The sequence below is a fragment of the Danaus plexippus genome, chromosome 12, assembly GCF_018135715.1.
Source record: "Danaus plexippus chromosome 12, MEX_DaPlex, whole genome shotgun sequence".
NCBI lineage: Eukaryota > Metazoa > Arthropoda > Insecta > Lepidoptera > Nymphalidae > Danaus > Danaus plexippus.
In genome coordinates this window covers 2233427-2254447 of record NC_083545.1, presented here as the reverse complement: position 1 = coordinate 2254447, position 21021 = coordinate 2233427, and the positions used below count along the sequence as shown (strand labels likewise).

Sequence of the window (21021 nt, the reverse complement as noted above, 5' to 3'; positions counted from 1 at the left end):
ACAATTAAAGTACAACTTAAAATAATAATTATATAAACATTACACTGTGAAATCAAATAAAACCTCAATGACAATCAGGTCTCTTATTAGATGTCAGAGCATCGCTTAATTACATTACCGCATTGCATTCACCAACGCGCTTGCATCTGTTAAAATATATTAATGAGAATGGTTATAAGAGAATTATTTTGAATAAATCTTAATTATCTTTGAGATTATAAATAATGTTGTATTGTTTTTCAATTGTTTAAAATATAAAACATTAGTCCGCGAAGGAAACCTGATATCATTTGTGTTAAAAACAAATTGTGTATTACTTTTTTTTTTAGCTTTAAGTTAAGCTAAAATTTTTAAGTTATATAAATTTCAATCAACAAAACTTCGTGAAAAAGAAACATCCATAAACCCTTCCTTACCATTTACCTTGTTAATAATATTATTAAGATATACCTAGTACAACTGCTAGAAAGTTTAGGAAAGAGGCAGCGATAAATAATACCGTTTTAGTAACGTATTAGTGAATTCAACATAGATAAAAGGAAATTATAACATTTTTGTTATACCTGAAATATGTTAATATCTAGAGTTGAGCGTAAAAGTAATGGATGGATCCCCATTCCTTTACGCTTCCATATCCTACCTTAATGGAGAAAGATGGCTTTAACGTATTTATTATTCATGGTTTTATTTTACATTACATGCTTCAAATGTAGTCAATAAATCCTTATATATATAATCGCTTCTCTCGTCTGTGTGAACACAGCCGAGTTAGAGCCGTCAGGACAAATTGTAGATGTCATTACGATTTGTTGAACTGCAGCAGTGTTCTGTCGCTGATGGGGGACGGGTCGGCGCTCCTCGTCAATGGAAATACATGACCCATCTTTATAGTTTACTTTAAATAAGTGTGTAAGGTGTGTTTTTAATATGATTGTAACTGAAAGTAAAAGTGTTTGTAGATTGTGAGTTATTGTTAATATTTTCAGATATTTTATTGCACATGTAAGTATCTTATGTATTTTTGTTAGCTTCATGCTCAGAGTCAGTTATTCAAAAAATCATACAAATATGCTGTGAAAATTACATTACAATTATATATTTCAATTCCCATTTGCAATTTCCATAAATTTATAAACTCTATTTCTTACAGACTCTATAGTATTTTATTTTAAGATATTCCCATACAAATAACATGGTATTTAAAGGGATAATATTTAACATTATATATTTCTATTAAATTCATTTCGAAATTCTATGCTTTGTCATCCCAAAACCATCCGAGACGCTACTGTACTTGAGTTAATTTAGCCACGCATAACATCCAAAAACACTTGAACTCTTTATCTCTTCAAAAAAGGACTTCTTTAACCACTTTGATTTAGAAATGGAGAGATCGAGACGGGTCACATTACACTGGTCATATTTAGCCGACATAAAGTAGTGTGTGTGCACTCTGATTCCATATTTCCGCTGAATACCCTATGCGAAAATTGAACTTATAAAAATGAACCCTATATACGTTTTAAAAGAGTTCAGTTTTAAATAAAATGTAAGAAAGTGTCAACAACGGAAAGGATTTTTAAGAAAATTGTTAGGCTACGTAAAGAATACATAGCTGTTACATCCCATGTAGCAATGAATAAATTGAATGCCTATATATCTCTTAGCTTACAAAATTATCATAGCGAAGACATAAAGATTTTAAGTGTTAAATAGTATTAGCTAGTACATAATATAACTGAATAATAAACTTACTGCTCTTATTTAAGTTTAAATTGATGAAAAATAATAAAACGGTCGTACTATGACGTCTTCAGTTACATAAGTTTATTAAGAAAATCCCGAACATAGTCTGGTGATAATAAATTGTTAGCAAAACAGATTTTATTGAGAAGTAACACCGTAATGTATTCCGTTTAAGAAGTGATTTAACTTTAATTAAAAGCTGTTCGTTTTACTGCCTGTCAATATACAAAACTCGATTTTCTACTTTCTTAACAACTTTGCTTCGTAACAATTGAAAGGTATCCGAGTCATTAAAACTGAATCACACTGTATATTACTTTTCTCGTTTTTCCCAAAAAAATGGCATAAATACTGCTATGATAACCTAACAGTTTAGTGAATTTAAAAGAAAGTTTTAATTCTAATCACATATAGCAACCCATTAAATAATGTTTTTTTTTGTTTGTTGAAGATAAATGACATTAATCGAGCAAGATGGGATTGCGGGTAAGACGAGGCTTATACGTCACCATCATACTCATATCCTATGGAATAGCTGATGTTGACTTGAGTTTGCCAGTAGATTTAGCAGTAGAAGAGAAGGGTAAGAAAAGAACATTAAGAGTCATACTTTAAGACCATATAAAATGAGAAATACATATATGTATTTATTCTTAAATAAATTTCCCACAAAAGTTTAATATCCATATTGGAAATGTAACAACCATGAGTTTGAACGTTTTCTCAATCAGAATGATATATAATATGTCATACGAGCTCCAAGTTTATTGAGTTCAAATTGAAATCGAGACTTTTCATTCAAAAATCTTGCGATAGGATTATTGGCACACAGAAAAATGAGAAACTTAAAAACTGCAGACGTTTGTTGAAAATAAATAAGTAAATTTATTTAATATAGTCTACCTTGAAAATGAATTATAATAACCAGTTATGTAACATGTAAGGCTGTTGATAAATTACTAAAATTTTTCAGCACCACAGCAAACTACCCTCCCTGCCACTTCCACCTCACCTCTCCCAACCACCATTAACGTGTCAACATCTACATACGCCACGATCATTCCTCCCATCCCACCCAGCGATCGAGACAGATTCCTGACTTTCGCCGAATCAGGCCACCACCAGACTTTTATGTTTGCCAAGGACAATACCTACATACAGCTTGACGGTGATATTATCCAACGATTTCAATTGAGGTATTATATTTTTCAATTTCATATTAATATAAATAAAAAAGAAATCTTTTTCACCCTAACTTCCCTTTACAAATCGGTATCAAAAGGTCGGAAAGTTTCCTTTTAAAAATGACATTTTTATATCCTATTTATTTCTGTCGCTCTAATTGAAATGTTAAGTCGTCTAAAGTAAAAGGTATTTAATTTAATACTTGGCCGAAGAAATGAAAAATATAAAATTTATTTTGCTCCAATTTCAGATTGTGTAGAGAAATATCGTTTAAATTTAGAACAAGACTTCCCCACGGACTTTTAGTTTATCACAATGTTAAAAATCCAGTGTTCAAAATGCAGCCTTATGCATTATACGTTATAGTTGAGAAAGGTGAACTTAAAGGTAAATAAATATATTATGTCAAATATGAATGAAATCGAAGTATCTTTGTTTAATAATAAAATGAAATAAATATGTATTCAAGATATAAATATGCATAGTTTCATAACGAAATTAAGAATTTATTATTGTTTATGTCCATGTTGAAAACTGTTGTACAAAAAATAAAACTTTCACTTATAACATTTTACTACATGATAATACAGAATCGCGAATAACGTTAAAAGTGAATTTAAAAGGTAATATTCAATGATGAGGATAGTCTTAGTACTATTTTTAATTTAAAATAATAATTTCAGTTGTACATGTTTTTGGTAAGCACTTAACCTCAGTGACAGTTGGCAGAGCATTGAACAGAGATCAGTGGCATAGCGTGGTTGTTACCATAGATGTGCATGGAGCAAGACTTATAGCCAAAGTAGACAATTTAAAAGAAGAGGTTTATCTAAAGGTATGAATAGAAGTGGCCTTAATTATGAAGTATAGATACGCGTAATATCAATTTTATGATTACAGGGACTAAGTTTCGATACTAATTATGGAATAACAGATAATTTAACTTCAGTTATACTTATTGGAGGTGAGTGAGAATATAAAAAAATATTGCAATGAATTAGAAAAACAATAACATTTGAAAATAATACTTAATACCAATATTATTTTTTAAGGTTTAAGTTCTGAAGAAAAATTACATGGAGTGAAATATATCATTGAATCATTCGTTGGTTGCATCAGCGATATGGTTCTTAGTTCCGGTAAAGCTGCCTCCGACCTTCTACCGATAGTACCGTTGATCGCAACAAAACACGAAAACGTTAAAGAAGGTTGCATAGACAAATGTAAAACCATGGAAAACCTTTGCTTCGAAGGTTCTAGATGTATTAACGAATACAATGGGTACAGATGCGATTGTTTTGGCACTCTATACGAGGAACAGCTATGTGATGTGTATAGTGAGTATTAAATATCTTAAAGAATATTTCATAATGCCATTATAACCAGACCTTGACCGATGCCGCCTGACTTACACATCGGTTGTCGTATTAATTTTATGCTAAGTAAATTGCCAATTTGAACTAACCAAAGCTGAAACGAGCAGTCCTCGATAATTTTCACCTTCCATTGATGTTCGAAGGCTAATAAAATACATTAAAACACGTTAATTTCGGTATTTAGTATGCTGGTATTGTTTAAGTACACTACTGTATAATATATTCAGATATAATACTCAATTTGACTTTAATCTAACATTCCTTTGTATTGAAACTCAATGCCATATTTTATGTCAAATAACTGCGATTGATGTAATTAGCGGCGACAATATTAACACTGCGAGGGTCGAGCTACGTATCCTACCGCGTCTATGATTGGAAGGATCGCGTTCATTCTACAAACACAAGGGTCAGCTTGCATTTTAAGGTGCCCGATTTTTATTTAAATATTTAAAACAAAATACCACACTAATCTATATTGTAAAACTAAAATACAAAATGCTATAAATATATTAGCAACATATAAAATCCAAGTCGAAATATTGTTATACATTCGACATTTTGCTGATTAAAAAACAATCAAAAAACAAAATCCGCTATCGACCTTCAATATCACTATCACTAAAAGGTAAAACAAATTTCAGACACGTTTTGACGACTCCGCTCTTTTTTATGCAAGCGGTCAAATAGATGACAAACACCATTATATAGCACTGTCGATCCATCAGGAAAAAGTCGGTATACAAATAGATTTAGGCGATGGTCCAGTAGAGGATTATTTAGGAGTGAGAGTAAATAATAATATGTGGCACAATATAACTGTTATATTGCAAGAAAAAACAGTTCACGTATACCTCGACAATATAAGCGCAATATACGAAGTACCGGGCGACGCGAGATTTGTTTGCATCGACCCAGAAATATACATTTGTGGTGGTCCAGATTTGCACAAAATGAAAGGTCTGAAATCTTTCAACAATTTCGCTGGAAATCTCAAGTACGTTTACTACAATGATGTATCGATTTTGTATGAGTTGAAGCAGAATAATCCAAAGGTCCATTATATTGGAGTATTGGATCCCGAATTCGAAGATATAGATATAGAGCTAATCCCGATAACATATCCTTTTGCCACATCGCACATATGGTGGCCTTTGAATCAGAGTAATAGTATAAATCTGGTTTTCGATTTTAAAACTAGCAAGAATATGGCTGTACTAGCTTACAGTCAGATAACTTCGGGACAAGGTTATTTCGAGGTAATTAAGAACCAGTTGTAATTCATTATCCCAGTTAAATTTTAAATTAATTACTCATATTAATCAATACACATTGAGTAGGAATTTTGTTTTAATAATATTGTAGCACTCTATATAAAGTTTTGTACAGAAATAAAAATTTCAGGTGAGAATGGTCAAAGAAGAAATTCGGTTCGAACTAGTACCGGATGTTGGTAAAAATGTAACAGTTCTAAAATCTGTTAAATTTAACGTAAGCAACGACTGGCATAATGTGGAATTGGATTATAGAAAAGGAGAATCAAACTTACTGTGGACTATCATAACAAACACGCTCAGATGTTCGGTGAGAACGCGTTCTTTATTCAAATAAATTAAAAAATCTAGACTACATACATCCAATAAAAACAAGAAATACTTTTTGAATGTACTTTTTGTTATTCTTCTGTCACATTTACAGGTTTAGATTTTCAATTACAAGATAAGATTGTAATAGGTAGTGGACTGAAATCAGCTAATCTAGGTCTTATTGGGTGCATGAGAAATATCAAAATCAACGGCCTACAAATTGAACCACGGTATGTTGTTTCATAGCAAAAGGTTTAGGTTACTACTTCACAATCACTACTTCACTGATTACTTCAGCTATTCTGGACATTTATTCAGAATCATTATTGTATAATTAAAACTTTACAAAGGCAAGGGCCAAGTAATTTTAATTATCAAACATCACAGCCCAACGTTTTGTGTCATTCGAAATTTCAATCAGCTTTAGGCATTTTGATAGAATTACCCGACGGAAATTACACATCTACATTAAATCTCTGTTCCTAATATTATAATTAAGTTCTAAATTGACTGTAATTTATTTTAAATTACTATCTTATGATTTCATTCCTTTTGGATTGAAATATCCTCAAAGTATCCGTACTCTTAATTCATTTTTAATGAAAGATTTTACTATTTTTGCTGAAATTTATTGATTTGACTAGTTTTGCAAATTAACTATGTTCATTGTATTTAGATATTAAACTAAAGAAGCCTTGAGGTTAAAGCAATACCCAATTGTAAGTGATAAACATATCATACTTTAATTTTCAGAAGGCATAAAATTTTGCACTATTGTTAATTTCAAAAACATTATACAAATATCTGGTGCAGAATATGCCATAAAAAATCAGATATCTTACTTCAGACAAAATTCACAGATACGTTATAAATACGGAACGCGTGGTGGGTGAAGTGGCTATAGATGACTGCCGCTACGTGGACCCCTGCACCAGACCGAACACTTGTGAGCACGACGGTATATGCTCTATACGGGAGGACAGAGTCATATGCAATTGTGATAACACCGGTAATTATAAAATAGTTATAGGCATAGCTAATGCACATGCCTATCAAACTTTCGACTTACTAATAATTTGTTACCATAGATATAGACAATATAGGACATTTATAAATATTTGTAAATTTACTGCTATTGTAGGCTACATTGGTGAGAACTGCCATTTTGCTACCTTCAGGAAGACTTGTGAAGAGTTAGCTCTCCTGGGCTATACACGTAATGACGTGTACTTGATAGATATAGATGGTAATGGAAAATTTCCACCAGCTCACGTGAAGTGCGAATTCCAGATCGAAGCGGATTCATCTACTACTGTGGTGGAACACAATTTACCAAGCCAAGTGGTGAGACTAATATAACATTACTTATGATTCACTTCAACTTATTGTTTCAAATACACAAAGAAACGATAACATTTTTTACCCTCATTATTTTAGTAAGAATCTTTTTTGACAATTTTTATTGCACGTTTTAGACACGTGACACAATACGCGCATCTTTCTGACCATATAGGTAACTCCTTACATGCGCTTTGATTATTACTGTTGAGTTTCGTAACGTAAGCTAGTAATGACCGACATAAAGAGAGGCTAATGTAAAAGACCACGTAGTTTATCAATAAACCTTATTCGATTTTAAAAATGCAACGTGTTTATAAAATATCTTCTTTAATTTTGATAATCCAGGATGTAAGATCAGCTCTAGGGCAAGACTTTAGCTTTCATATAAAATACAGAGAATTCACAGCAGAAATGCTTCAAGAATTAATTTCACACTCGCTGTTCTGCCGTCAATATATTAAATACGACTGCAACATGGCCCCTCTGGAACTACACAGTGCTACATGGTTTATATCATCCTCGAATGATACCGTCGATTACATTGGAAACGTTAAAAAGTAAGCATTATTTATTATCTTTGAGATTATTTTCTCACTTAATAACCATTACAAAAGTTTTATATGATTTTAACGAATATTTGAAAAAAGGCAAGTAAACAATAAAGCGGAACATAAATCATTTATTTCAGAAATTCCATTATGAATTAGAAAATCCTGGTCTAAATATATCATAGTGTAATAAAGGAAGTTAACCTTTTATATGTTCAATGCTTAACATATTGGGTCTAAAACCGCAATACTTTAAATTTCCCCCTATACACCTTTTCGCACATTCATTCCACCTCCATAATTTAGTAAATGACTTTCGAGACGACCTTTCATTGAAATTTATCGTAAAATAAATCACCTTGCTAATGTAATTTCGATAATGCCTCATTTCGACAGCCTCGTGTATTGGCACGAATAACTAAACGACTTTGTTGTGTAAATGAATTTAAAAACTTAATGTTGTATTACCGTACTTGTATAATATTACATCACAGCAACAATCCAAGTGCGAGAGAGGATCGTACCCATTACATACTATTATGTAGTTGTAATATAGAGATTATGATTTCCCTGACGTCTTTAAAAATTTTACCTAATGTTGAATTCATTTTGTTAATGGAATTAACCTTATTTCCAGGGGTTACTGTCCTTGTGGGGTTAACGCAACTTGTGTTAATCCAACAAAATCTTGCAATTGTGACGCAAACGAAAACAAATGGCACTCTGATGAAGGAACACTCGTTGATCCCAAAAGCTTAGGCATAACGGAGATGTTCTTTCTCCAACAAAAGGATTTAACCGAAGAAGCGCAAGGCAGGATTACGTTAGGTCCCTTAGAATGTGTTGAAACGAGTAAGTTCTTCGCTACAATAAACTCTGATCTAATTATAAAACCACAATTTTCGATTCCGAAAATGGTAGGTAATTTGAAGATTTATATCATAATTTAAGTAAAAAATTATTATTTTAATATGAATAACAGACACCCAGCGCTACGTTGTAACGTTCACAACATCGCAATCCTATATAGAGGTGCCCGGATGGCGAAAGGGGGATATCGCTTTTAGTTTTAGGACGACGGGTACAAGTGCGATTCTGTTATTCCAGCCGCCTATAAGACCGAATTATCCATCGTTCATGGTCGCTTTAACAAGTGGTAAGCATAACATATTCAATGTTTGTTATCTTCGGATCCAAACTTCTTTGATCCAAAACTCTGACTAAGTTAACAGGTCGTCAAGTCTTAGGACGCCTTGTTGATGTTAAATTAATTGCTAACAATAACAATATCAACGGCGTCGTTAGCCTAACGTTACACGAGTTATTAAGAGGATTAGTGAGGGGAAGGGAGTCTTAAAACTATAATTAACAGCTGCTTTATCAAGTTTCCCCTCCCCTATCCGTATAACTTAAACAAACAACATGTGTATAAATTAATTTAAATTATACTGATATGTTAGTTTCGTGGATGTTATATTAAACGATCATCTGTACAAACGTTTTTACAAGAATACCAGTATATAAACTATTTTTTTGGCTAATTATTTTGGTAAAATCTATCATATATCTATCACCGATTGACTGGGTGATAACTTCTAATATCAATTTTTTTGTAACAGAACACGAATTAACTTTCAACTTCACCCTCAACACGGGAACCACGCGGAAGTTGGTCATCAACTCAAAGAGAAAACTAAATGGAGGGGAATGGCATAAAATCTGGATCGACTACAACTTCTACCACGTGAGGTTCATGCTCAACACTGAGTACCAGATGCTCAATCTTTTATTGGAGGAGGAGTTCGGACCTTTTGAGGGTTCTATGTTCATTGGAGGGGCGACTGCGTGAGTTTCAATCGTTTCGCTTATTTCCTATCTAGTTAATCCTATTATATCTTAATTATATTTACCCAAATCGTTATCGTTGTATGCAACATTTTCATTTCTTTGTTTCAACAGTTATCATTCTATATTATGCAACGAAGAGCAATGTTTTCTTAATAAAATATTTTTTATGTACTACTTAGATACTCGTAGATAATGAATAATAATTTCAGAGAACATTTAAAGAAATCAGCTGTCAACCAAGGTCTCATCGGATGCTTTCGAGGGTTGGTTGTGAATGGTGAAATACTTGATATATACAGTTATATGTCTGTTCATTTATCTGAAATCATCAAAGACTGCAAGCCATCTTGCGTCCCTAATCCTTGTCAGAACAGAGCCACTTGTAAAGAACTCTGGTCCACATACGAGTGTATCTGCAAGAACCCGTGGGCGCACTTGGGTGAACATTGTGAAGAAAGTATGTGTAAATAAAACTATAACTAAAACTTCGCCTCTTATAGTCAAATTATGAATAAAATAAATACAATAGTATTTTATTTGTATGCTCTAAGTAAAAAAAAGGTCAGAAGATGAATAGTACAGCATACATTTTGCCGATTGCTTCCTACTTGAGTAGGAAATGTTATTTGCGAGTGCAATTACTATTTGCATAACACGACTTTAAATCTTTGCCTAATTGATATTTTATAACGCACCGTGAATGTAAAATAAACAAAAAAGATTCGAAGACCAAAAAAGATTTATATATTTTTCTCATTACTTCTCAATACATTTCAAAATATCTTATATTATGTTTATAGAACAATATTAATAAAGCTTTTGCTGGGTGTTTTAAAATATATATTTTTTAAATGTATTCGCGATCACGAGTTTCATTTTAAATTGATATTTATTTTTGTCTAGATATCAATGAAAAAGCGTTGACCTTCCAAACTAGGGAGTCTTATTTGAAAAAAAACTACCTGGTCGATAACACGACTGACGCAGAAAAAGCAAGATTAAAAAAGATGATGATAGAAAACGTCCTAATGAATCTGAGAACTTACGACGACAATGCACTAGTACTGTACGCTAATGACAATCTCAATAATTTCATACATCTCTTCATACACAATGGAACGGAAATTATATATCTGTTTAATAACGAAGATGAAATCGTTAAAATGAATGTTACTTACGAGAAAATTAACAAAGGGGAAAGTGTTCAGATTGCAATCATAAGGACGGAGAACTCGACCACTTTGCATGTTAACGATAAGAATACAACTATAAATAAAGTTGCTAAACTTCTGTCTAATTACACGAACAAGCCGTGGAAGAATCCGGAGTTGGGTGAGTCATGTTTAATAAACGTCTTAATAAAACTTTGCTAGAGTAGAGCAATGAAAATAAGTACAATGATGGACTCATTCAAATGCAGGGATGGGTCCTAAACATAACCATGTTGATAGAAGTACTGCTTGCGGCTAACGGTATATAACTAATAATGGTTTCACAGTAAAAAATACATGTGCTGAAGATAAATAGCAACAACTATTAATTTAAATTAATGTTAATGTTGCAACTTTACGATATTACATTATTCTTGGTCACAGGTACGAATCCTGTCCTACTGTCAAAAAGATAACAGTAGGAGTATATTAAATAAGAGGCACTCCAAAAGTTTTGTATAAGTATAATGAAAAATAAAGTAACCTTTTCAATAATAATAATTTTCTTCCCACCCCGAATACCAGAGGTAATCCGACCTCAACGGCCTCCAGCGCCACCCACAGACTACTTCCAAATGAACCTGGGTGGCTATGACCAATACTCGCTTCATCTAGCATCGCAAGCAGAAAACTTCCCACAAGGAGGGTACGTTGGCTGCGTAAGAGGATTTAAAATCGCCGACCACGTAGTAGATCTGTCTAAAAAGGCACAGCAAAATATTGATCAAGGTAAAAATAGCCAAAAACAAAATAAAGACTAATTGATGAGATTAACATATATAACCAATATTCTGTATATGACGTCGGATTTGTATGAGGTTATTTAAGAGAAAGGTAAAAATACGAAAAATATTATGAGTGGTAATATTCTAACTAATACTCTACTATGTTAATGACGTCTAGATCGTTAGTTTACAATGTATATGTACTTTTATAAGGATGTTTTTAAAATGTAATTGTACCAAAGGAAATAATTGTACCAAAGCTAATATTAACGCTCAAAAGAGATCACAAAAATCTGAAACCTTTAAAGCTATAATACAAATTTAAATTTAAGAAACATGTTAACCTTTCAGTTAAATACCGATGAAAAAAATATCACATGGTTTCTTTATCTTTTTTATCTTTATTTCTTAAAATAAATGTTGTTTTAAACCACAGATTTAACAGGTGTACTACCAGAATGTAATATGAAATGTGACTCCGAGCCATGTAAAAATGGCGGTATTTGTACCGAAGACTTCACAAACCAAGAGAGCAGCTGTGATTGTGAATTAACAAGTTATTTTGGAGAATACTGTATGGAAGAGAAAGGAGCAGATTTTAATGGCGAGAGCATTTTACAAAGGAAATTTGTTTTATCTGGTCCCATTTTTGAGGCAAGTTAAAATCTTATGTATATTAATTGAATATAATTATAATGTAAATACCTACATTAAAATCTTTTTTTAGGTTAAAATAAAGTTGGCATTCTCCAGCAACGACCTTCGCCAAAAGAACACAGTTTTATTGCTTGTGCAAACAGAAAACAAGTGCGTCATAAAAACTTTTTAAATTACAGATTATATCATTTTAATTCAGCTATGTTATTTATGTTCAATTATTCCTTAGACGCAGCTATTATCTTCTGGTAGCAATAACACAAGACGGTTACTTAAAATTTGAAGAAGATCGCGAAGATTCTGCGTATGGAGTAGAATTTAAGAACAGAAACTTTTTAAACGGTAAACTAGCATAAAATAACTCACTCTCTATACTGAAAATTTTTATACTACATGACAAAAAAAAAAAAGTATTCAATGCCTAAGAAATAAACACAAATGTAAAGATAAGCATAATAATTGTTTTTTTAAAGGCGCCCGGCATACAGTATATTATACAAGGTCAGATGACGAAGCGAAACTCTTAATAGACAGAATAGAAGTGCCATTAGAGAAGTTACCTCCACAAGATCTGTGGAAGGTGTTTGACGTTGGATCTAACGAAGTACAAATAGGAGGACTCAATACTACCGATCCACGGCTTAAAATATACAAGGGTTACAATGGATGCCTCTCTAGTAAGTAAAGATATAATGGCTACCAAAAAATCTCATTATAACATTAAGACTAATCTTAATGAAGACGTATTAACATGGCCGCGATAAATGATTGTTATCTTAATTCATAATGTCGACCAAAATATTTAGACTTTTAACACCACAATTGTATAACTGATTCATGAAAATTTCAGATATTTTCGTGGAAATAAACGAGCACGTTATGAAACCTCTAGAGGAGTATATGCTTTTCACGCGTTCTGACTCAGAAAAGGTAAACGCAGTCAACGCTCAGGGTGTGAGGAGCGCGCAGTGTTCCGCGGACTTTGATGAAGCGTGGCCTGAGCACGATCAGCTTGGCGCTACACATAACGGCAGCTTCCTTATCGTATGTTCGTTTGGAAGTTTTTAATACACAACTAAACTCACAATTTGATCTTCTTCTAACTTCTTCTCCCTGCCCTAGTCCCACTTTATGTGGGGTCGACACAACATGTTCTTCTCTTCCATTTTCGCTTATCAGCTCTCATCTCAACGGTCACCCCTTTACTTATGTCATCCTTCACGCAATCCATCCATCTTTTCTTAGGTCTACCTCGACAAACAAATCCCTCCACATTCATTCATATCTACCATTCTTCTTGTTACGTGACATTCATCCCTTTGCATAATATGTCCATAACTCCATACCACACTAATCTGTCACTTCTCAGATTATCCCCTACCGGCGCTACTTTCAAACCACAACTCGCAATTTGCTAACCTCGTATAAATTCTTATTCTATAAAGATATTGCTCGATATTTGCCTAAGTACAGTACCAGATTAACGATACAAAGAAAAAGTTCAAATTAAACAGACAAAATTAATCGAGTTTCAACATTGTTTTCTTTTTAAGAACTCCATAAAAATTATAGTTGATTTCTGACAAACTAACAGTTGTTTTCTGACAAACTAACATTTTGCAATTATTTTTCCATTGAAAAAAAAATATCTGTTAGACCATAAATAATATGATGATATGTCATAGAGTGTAGATAAGACTTGGGTAGAGGATCCACCATCCCGACTGCCCTACGATTCTCTGCACCAGCAACCAGACACTGAGGAAGAGAATACAGACAAATTCTTTATAGCGCTCATAGTAATATTCTTATTGGGGCTCTGTTACACAGCGTCGCACGTGAGTTCCAAAATAAATATTCGCAGCTCAGTACAAAAATATTTACGTCCTGTCTTTGACCTCTCAATAAATTTTGCGTAAACTTTTTACAGTCAACCGACTGTGGTTTTAAAAATATATGTTTTTTAATTAATATTTTGTATAAAACTTATGTTTGTAATTATTGTTTATCATAAAAATTGCTAATGTTCTATATAACAATTATCTAAGATTTTTTTTTCTTATAGATGTGGCGTACACACAAAGCCTACAAATTACGTCAGGAAAAAGAAACTGATGAAAATATAATGCGCAGTAAAGAAAAAGCTACAAAGCTTCAGGATCCTCAGGCATCATTTTTACCGGTACGTTCAGTAACTTTTGTTACTCTAATCGTCGATAAATAATGATAATACTATAATAATAATAATAAAAAATACTAATAAAAAATTGTACAGTTTATTTTACATTTAACAGGTTCTATTATTTAATGAGATCTAAGATTTTCGCGAGTTTTATTTATTTGAATGAAAGTAATATTTTTCGGATTTATTTTTGGAAAAAACTACATACTCCGACGTTTCGGTTACGTAGTTTATCCGAAAAATATTAGTTTCATTTAAAAGGTTCTATTATTAAAAAATATGATTAATTCTTTTTAGCTAAAAGAAATAGAAAATGGCGACAAAAAGGCAAATGGAGTCGTGATAGACTTAGTTCCTACAATAATCGTGGAAGTGAATGAAGAAAAACCTCCGAGCAGAAGAGGTTCACTTCGTTTTCGAGGTAACGATTTAATAATATTATATACAGTTTATGTGGAAAATGGGAAAATGGATTTATATTCTGTAATTATTTGCAGATATGGTAGATAAAGATATAGCTTGGCAACCTCTTGAAGAAAAGGATGAAATTTTAGAAAACGAAGAAGAAGAAGACGAATCAGAAAAGCAGGAACAAAATACTTCAGAAGAAAGCGAAGAAAATAATACGGATAACGAAGATGATATCTCGGTATGACATAACGAAGCTCTAAAATAATAATTATACACTAGAAAACAAATCTTTACATTGAAATGAGATAGGCATGAAAAAAATATACGTTAATATATAAAGTATGTAGATAATTTAGTAAATATTTCGTTACAGGATCATTTTGAAAATGAATCAATTGACGCTGTCAACGTTGTAAGAAAATTGTCAACGCTGTCGAATAAAATAAGCGAAGAAAATTCTATAGAGTTAACTTCGAGTGCATAATCTACTACCAGAAACTATAATATCAATCAGTATTTTGGCTGTCTTGTGAATTGCTTACTAATGTAATGAAATTAATGTTGTTTTATTTTCCCGCATCCGATTTCATTATACCAAAAATGACCATACACATGATTTAAAATCGATGGAATCCCAAAAATTTTGTGTTTTTGTGACTATTTAAAGACACAACTTTATTTTGTAATGCACTTCAATAAATTTTTCTGAAACATACCATATTTTGTCTATTAATTTCTACCTGGCTAGGGAAAAGTATTATACTTGAAAATTGACATTTCTCGTCTAGCATATGAAATGTATTTTTTAAAACTCTGTACTGTCAATTTTTACTAAATATAATAATAATAATGTAATTACATTGTTTATGGTTGATATTTTTTTTATCTACATCAGATTCAATATATAGTTTTCTTGTATCTGTACTGTTCGAAACTCATTTTTGTTCTATATTTGTTTATGATCAATTTATTTGTCAGTATTTGATTTCAGAAGTGGGTTTTGTCGCGATTGTCATAATATGGACGAAATTGAAAAAGAAAAAATTGCAGCATTGCCCTCTCAATTACTGATTACAACAGTATGTCATCCAATGGAATATGCAAAAGTACTTATTCAACTGGGGTACGAGCCCTTACCACCACGGCGATCAACGACTCTTTTCGGCCGGCCTGCCATGATATTACCTAATGTCTTTCAGTACATAAAGTTTATCAAAAAATCGGATGGATTTTTCGGATGCTATAGAGGTTTATCTGCAAGGGTACTCGGACTTATAGCTTCTAGTCAACTAACTTCCAAGGTAATTTTTGCCTGTGGTATCGACCTGCCTGAAATCAACGACCCTCCAAACATCATAACAGACGAGGAACCTAAACTAGAAGATCACTACAAACTTGGACGTCGGGATATGATCATGCATACCGCGTCTGTAGTAGTGTCATATCCATTCCATGTTGTGTCAGTTAGGATGATGGCATCATTTATTGGTAAAGAGGAAGACTACAGCTCCCTATTGGGTGCTATTGTTTCCATATATCGTGATGACGGAATTCTCGGATTCTTCCATGGAATTGTGCCTAAGCTTGTTGGCGATTTAACCTGTGTGGCTGTCACTGGTATACTGACCTACTATGTCAACAAATATTTGGTTAAAACTAAAGATCTAAGATTTTATACACAACCACTGCTGACATTTATAACTAGTACCATCACCTATCCTCTAGTGGTTGTGTCAACATGTATGGCTGTTGCCGGAAGTAGTCTCCGAGCTGGTAGACCTCCTTTGATGCCAGCGTACCCATCCTGGCAGTCTTGCTGGAGAGATCCTGCTCAAAAACAAGCAACATAAACGTGGATCATCACTAATCTTTAGGTACTACATTGCTCCAATCGCAGCTATGCAATGATTACCTAAACCCTAACATAATATTGCATTTAACCTTTCATTGTTTACTTGCTAAGTGTTATTCCACAATCACCAAAGTAGAGATTATGACCTGTAGACTATAATATGGTTACTGTAAATAATTTAGTATAAATGGTGTATTATGTGGATTTGTTTTGCTAGATTGCGTTCAGGTGTCGTGTTTAAATAAATATATTTTGTTTGACAGTAGTGGTATTATTTGCTATTATAAACAATAAAAAGACAGTTACTACTGGGATCAATTTAATTTTGCTAGCGTTTGAGCTTTGATAAAATCATCGACAGAATTTTTATCCAACATTCCTATAGCCCTCCTATGAATGGAAGGCACAGCTTGGGCATTTCCATACTTTTGTTCAAAGTTTATGTAGTCCATCCAAACTTTAATATTACTCTTGCCATGATGTTGAACTAGGGCTTCATAGCATTTTCTTACATTCTTGAGTGATGGTTTTTCTTGATTCATTTCAATGTCAATCATTATGCTATGTACTTCTTCTTGTGTGGGAGGGGTTCTTATACACTCTTCGTAAACTTGCCGTGCCGCCTTTAATCCATTGTGTTCATACATCTTCTTTAAGAGTGTGGGTTTGAGAGTCATAAATACAACACTTTCACATGACTGTAGCTTAGAATAACAATTCTTAAACTGCAAAAGAAAGTAATGTTTGGCAATTTTTATAGGAAACATGATATAATATAGGTATTATACTTACAACCATATGTGACTCAATATTATCAAAAACAAAATTCCAAAGACATCTAACATCATCAGTTTTTAAAATTTTTGTGGCATCTTTTAGTGTTTTTAGAATTACATCTTCATCATTTTTGTGTAACAAAATTTTCTCTTCCCATAAATATCTATAAAGCGGATTTTTAGCCAATGCTGTATCCAGAACCTGTTTAACATATTAACACTATTATAATTAACTTTTCAATAATCTTGTCAATGCTTTTTGTGTAGTAAATTCTTATGTACTATTGACAAATAACCTACATATAGAAATATAACCGTCAAAAGATGTAATAAAAATGATAAGTAAAAATGGTAACATTACCTCATTTAATTGAGTTTCAGTAATCTCGCCTTCTAACTTTAACATTTTTATACCAAAAACATACATATCATTACTCAACAACCCATTCTCGTGACTGAAGAACCATGCTTGTTTGACGGCACAAATTTTTTGTAAATCTGTACACAAATTATCCTTTAAACCGAGTAACCCATGAATGTACATAGTTGATAGATTTTCATCTGGAAACTAGAAATAAAAAAATTGTGGATACAAACCTTTTATTATGGTTAAAATTAATCAAAATGAGTCATTTTTTATATTTCATGTTATTTACCTGCATTAAAGCTTCCTCATACACAGCTATATAATAGTTCAATTCTTTTGAATAACTGAACTCTTCACTCACATACTCCTCAATATCTTTCCAATGATATCCCTAAGAGAAATATACGTAATAGAATATTTTTCATTTATTTAAAGTTAAATTTTATTAATTACCTCCAATTCTTTAGAAGCAATGTACGACCAAACTCGCTTTTCAGATCTTCTGTTCCATATTTCTTGCTTTATAGAATTGGATATGTCCTCGTTAACGCCATACTTCAATGATATATCACATAATTTAAATAAATAATTAACATCCGGAATGTTCTTCATTCCATTTCTCCATACAACATCGGCCCTTTTGAAATTTTTTGCCTACAATATATATAATAAATAATTAAACCCAAATTTCAAGTGAAATTAATGAAATCTAAATTTGTACATTGAAATTTTATTTTAAAGAAAAATTGTATATTATGAAACCATAAATACATTGATAATTTACTTTTTCTGTTTCATCTTCAGTTTTAAAAGCAATCATAAGTTCGATATCAAAAAGGTCTAAGTATAATATATCAGAATTGGGATGTCTATGAATGCCTTTAAGTAAAAAATTTCTAGCATTTTCTAGATTGTTCTGTTCCTTGCTTTCCCATTTGCTTGCCAACTGCCATGTTTTGGGCTTATCACCATGTACCTTAAAAATATCAAATCTTATACTTATCACATATTAAATTGATAACAGTTTTTCCTATAGCAAATATTATTAAATAGTACTTATTAAATGTTAATATTGTGTATTTAATGTCTTTGATTTGATAATGTGACAATGATGACAACATTATATAAGGCTACTAAGTTGTTTTAAATAATTAAAATTATATTTTCGGATTGACAATGCATATTTGTTATTCTAATGACATACTCCCGACGCTCCGGTTACTTTGCAGCAACCATGATCATGGGCAGGGAAGATGAAGTCTCCATTATTGTATTGTGGTTAGAATAATAAATAATGCGTAGTAAATCTGAAAATATTAGTTTTATTTAAATGAATACTCGTGAAAGTCTTAGATATCAATGTTTTAAATTTCAAATCATAAAAAAAACAATTTTAATCTTAAGTATGGAATTTTTTAATTCTAATACTATGAATATAATACAAACATATCTTTATGGCACATTATGGAAGAAACTAATTGGACTTTTTTTTTTAAACAGTTTATTTTTATAATTGAATTCATTTTATTGTTCAATTTAGATTATTTGTGAAAATTTCATCCAAAAAGATCTTTTTGTTTGTACATTGATTAATATTTTTTTAGTTATACCAAAAAGCAAAATAATTAGTAGACTCATAGACCTCAGACTGATTTTTTAAATATAAGATCAAAGTATTACTCATTAGTAAAAAACCTATTGTGAGTTACTAACAAAAGTGAGTTAAGAATGAAAAACCTCTATCTAAACTAAAAACTTCTTGATATCTGGTAAATACTTCTTGGCATTGCTACCTAATAAACCTAGTTTCATTGTTACTAATAATGATTTTTGCGAATTCCTATAAATTAATAGATGGTAAGGGCATCTTAAACAATGAGTTTTATGAGAATAGCTTAGCTCCCTAAGTTAAACATAGCCAGTATCCCTTGCTAAGCCAATAATCTAATACTATAATCCAATTGATAGACAAACATCGCTTATATGTTAAGTCATAACTAAAAATATCAAAACATACAACATTAAATAAGTTTTGATATACTTCTTATACATACTCTCAACATTTGGTCAATAATAGCAGAAACCGCATAATCAAATCCAACAGCTTGGCAGAATTTTATGTACTCAAAGTAAATAGCTATGTCATTTTGAAAACGAAATATAAATTGTTTGAAAACTTTATTTAGTCTCTTAGCAATGGCATATTCAATATCTTTCTTCTTTTCCCCCAACTTTGCTTGTTTCCTTCTAAGAGAAATATCTTCTAGAAGAGCCAATTCAAATGCAATGTATTGAACAAAGTCGCTTTTCTCTTTAATTCTTCGTTGTATTTTATATTCAAACTCCTTTCGTTTACGGGAAATTTCTCTAAAATTAAATTTATCATTTGAAATTAAATTAGAGCATGAACTTTCGATAAAAACTAATGTTTTAATCACTTAAACTTACCTTATTTCATCGTCCTCGTAAAGATTAGTTCTACGCATTTGCTCCAACTCATTTATCATACCTTCTATACGTTGATTTACTTGTTCAGCCATTTTTACAGAGAATTTTAATGTCTAGCTTTACTTTAATAATACTTTGCACAACACGGTTAAACAAAACCAATACAATACAAACACGCGAGAACACGACTAAAATTTAAGGTTATGTTTACATGAATATGTCAGCTACTAAATGTCATCTGTCATAAAATATTATCAAAAGTACAATATAGGTATGTAAGTACCTACTCATACCTAATTATCTACCTTAGTATTCATTATAGAAAGATTCATATACACTTTATGGACTTACAAGAAAACCAATGCTGAGAATTGTGCAGTAGATTATAGGGTCAAATTTAAATAGAAATTATTTAACCGAAAGGTAATCATTATCAGATAAGATTTTTGGCATATAACGTAATACTTTTAAAATTGGGTGTAACATTTTAACAGCGATTTTAACAGCGAATAATGGCGAACATTAATATTTCAATTTAAAATATCTTCGTCATTAAAACCTACTTATGAGATAAAAATTACCATTGAAAAAAACCTTAAACTATACAGATATTAATTATTAAATAAAGTTAGGAGAATGCGTAATTTATTTTGAGTTATTCTATTTTAAAAAGGAAAAGAAATACAAAACCTGAATAATGTATCTGTATGTGTACTTTGTTCTTCTCGAAAGGAAAGTTATAAATGTAACTATATTTGTGTG

The 21021-nt window shown here is 31.7% G+C and overlaps 3 protein-coding genes across 3 annotated transcripts; 2 read left to right on the top strand and 1 right to left on the bottom strand.

The window, feature by feature from the left end:
- Window positions 1-825: 825 nt before the first annotated feature.
- Window positions 826-15536, top strand: LOC116772545 (axotactin). Its single transcript, XM_061522285.1, is given in 31 exon segments — window positions 826-1002; window positions 2198-2329; window positions 2720-2942; window positions 3182-3318; window positions 3615-3766; window positions 3832-3895; window positions 3984-4268; window positions 4628-4734; window positions 4952-5566; window positions 5712-5844; window positions 5847-5891; window positions 6006-6123; window positions 6754-6902; window positions 7035-7237; window positions 7580-7791; window positions 8420-8634; window positions 8765-8938; window positions 9402-9627; window positions 9840-10087; window positions 10534-10962; window positions 11367-11570; window positions 12003-12220; window positions 12294-12373; window positions 12453-12565; window positions 12697-12900; window positions 13074-13267; window positions 13909-14061; window positions 14289-14405; window positions 14703-14826; window positions 14903-15054; window positions 15190-15536. Coding segments are annotated over 30 exon segments (5514 nt in total). The 5' UTR covers window positions 826-1002; window positions 2198-2220; the 3' UTR covers window positions 15301-15536.
- Window positions 15537-15774: 238 nt separating this feature from the next.
- Window positions 15775-16930, top strand: LOC116772544 (mitochondrial carrier homolog 2-like). Its single transcript, XM_032664766.2, has one exon. It carries the CDS (start codon window positions 15836-15838, stop codon window positions 16664-16666), a length of 831 nt encoding a protein of 276 aa, XP_032520657.2. The 5' UTR covers window positions 15775-15835; the 3' UTR covers window positions 16667-16930.
- A 40-nt stretch (window positions 16931-16970) lies between these two features.
- On the bottom strand, window positions 16971-20493 carry LOC116772543 (U3 small nucleolar RNA-associated protein 6 homolog). Its single transcript, XM_032664765.2, has 8 exons — window positions 20260-20493; window positions 19866-20178; window positions 18596-18787; window positions 18265-18465; window positions 18101-18202; window positions 17806-18012; window positions 17461-17646; window positions 16971-17393 (listed from the first exon to the last, which is right to left on the bottom strand). The coding sequence occupies exons 1-8, from the start codon at window positions 20349-20351 to the stop codon at window positions 16983-16985; spliced, it is 1704 nt and encodes a 567-aa protein (XP_032520656.2). The 5' UTR covers window positions 20352-20493; the 3' UTR covers window positions 16971-16982.
- Window positions 20494-21021: the final 528 nt, after the last annotated feature.

Coding starts and splice junctions, on each gene's coding strand:
- LOC116772544 (XM_032664766.2), top strand. CDS start 15,836: ATGGACGAAATTGAAAAAGAAAAAATTGCAGCATTGCCCTCTCAATTA.
- LOC116772543 (XM_032664765.2), bottom strand. CDS start 20,351: ATGGCTGAACAAGTAAATCAACGTATAGAAGGTATGATAAATGAGTTG. Junction 20,179..20,259: donor TACGAGGACGATGAAATAAG/GTAAGTTTAAGT, acceptor ATTTAATTTTAG/AGAAATTTCCCGTAAACGAA. Junction 18,203..18,264: donor TTGCTTCTAAAGAATTGGAG/GTAATTAATAAA, acceptor TATTTCTCTTAG/GGATATCATTGGAAAGATAT.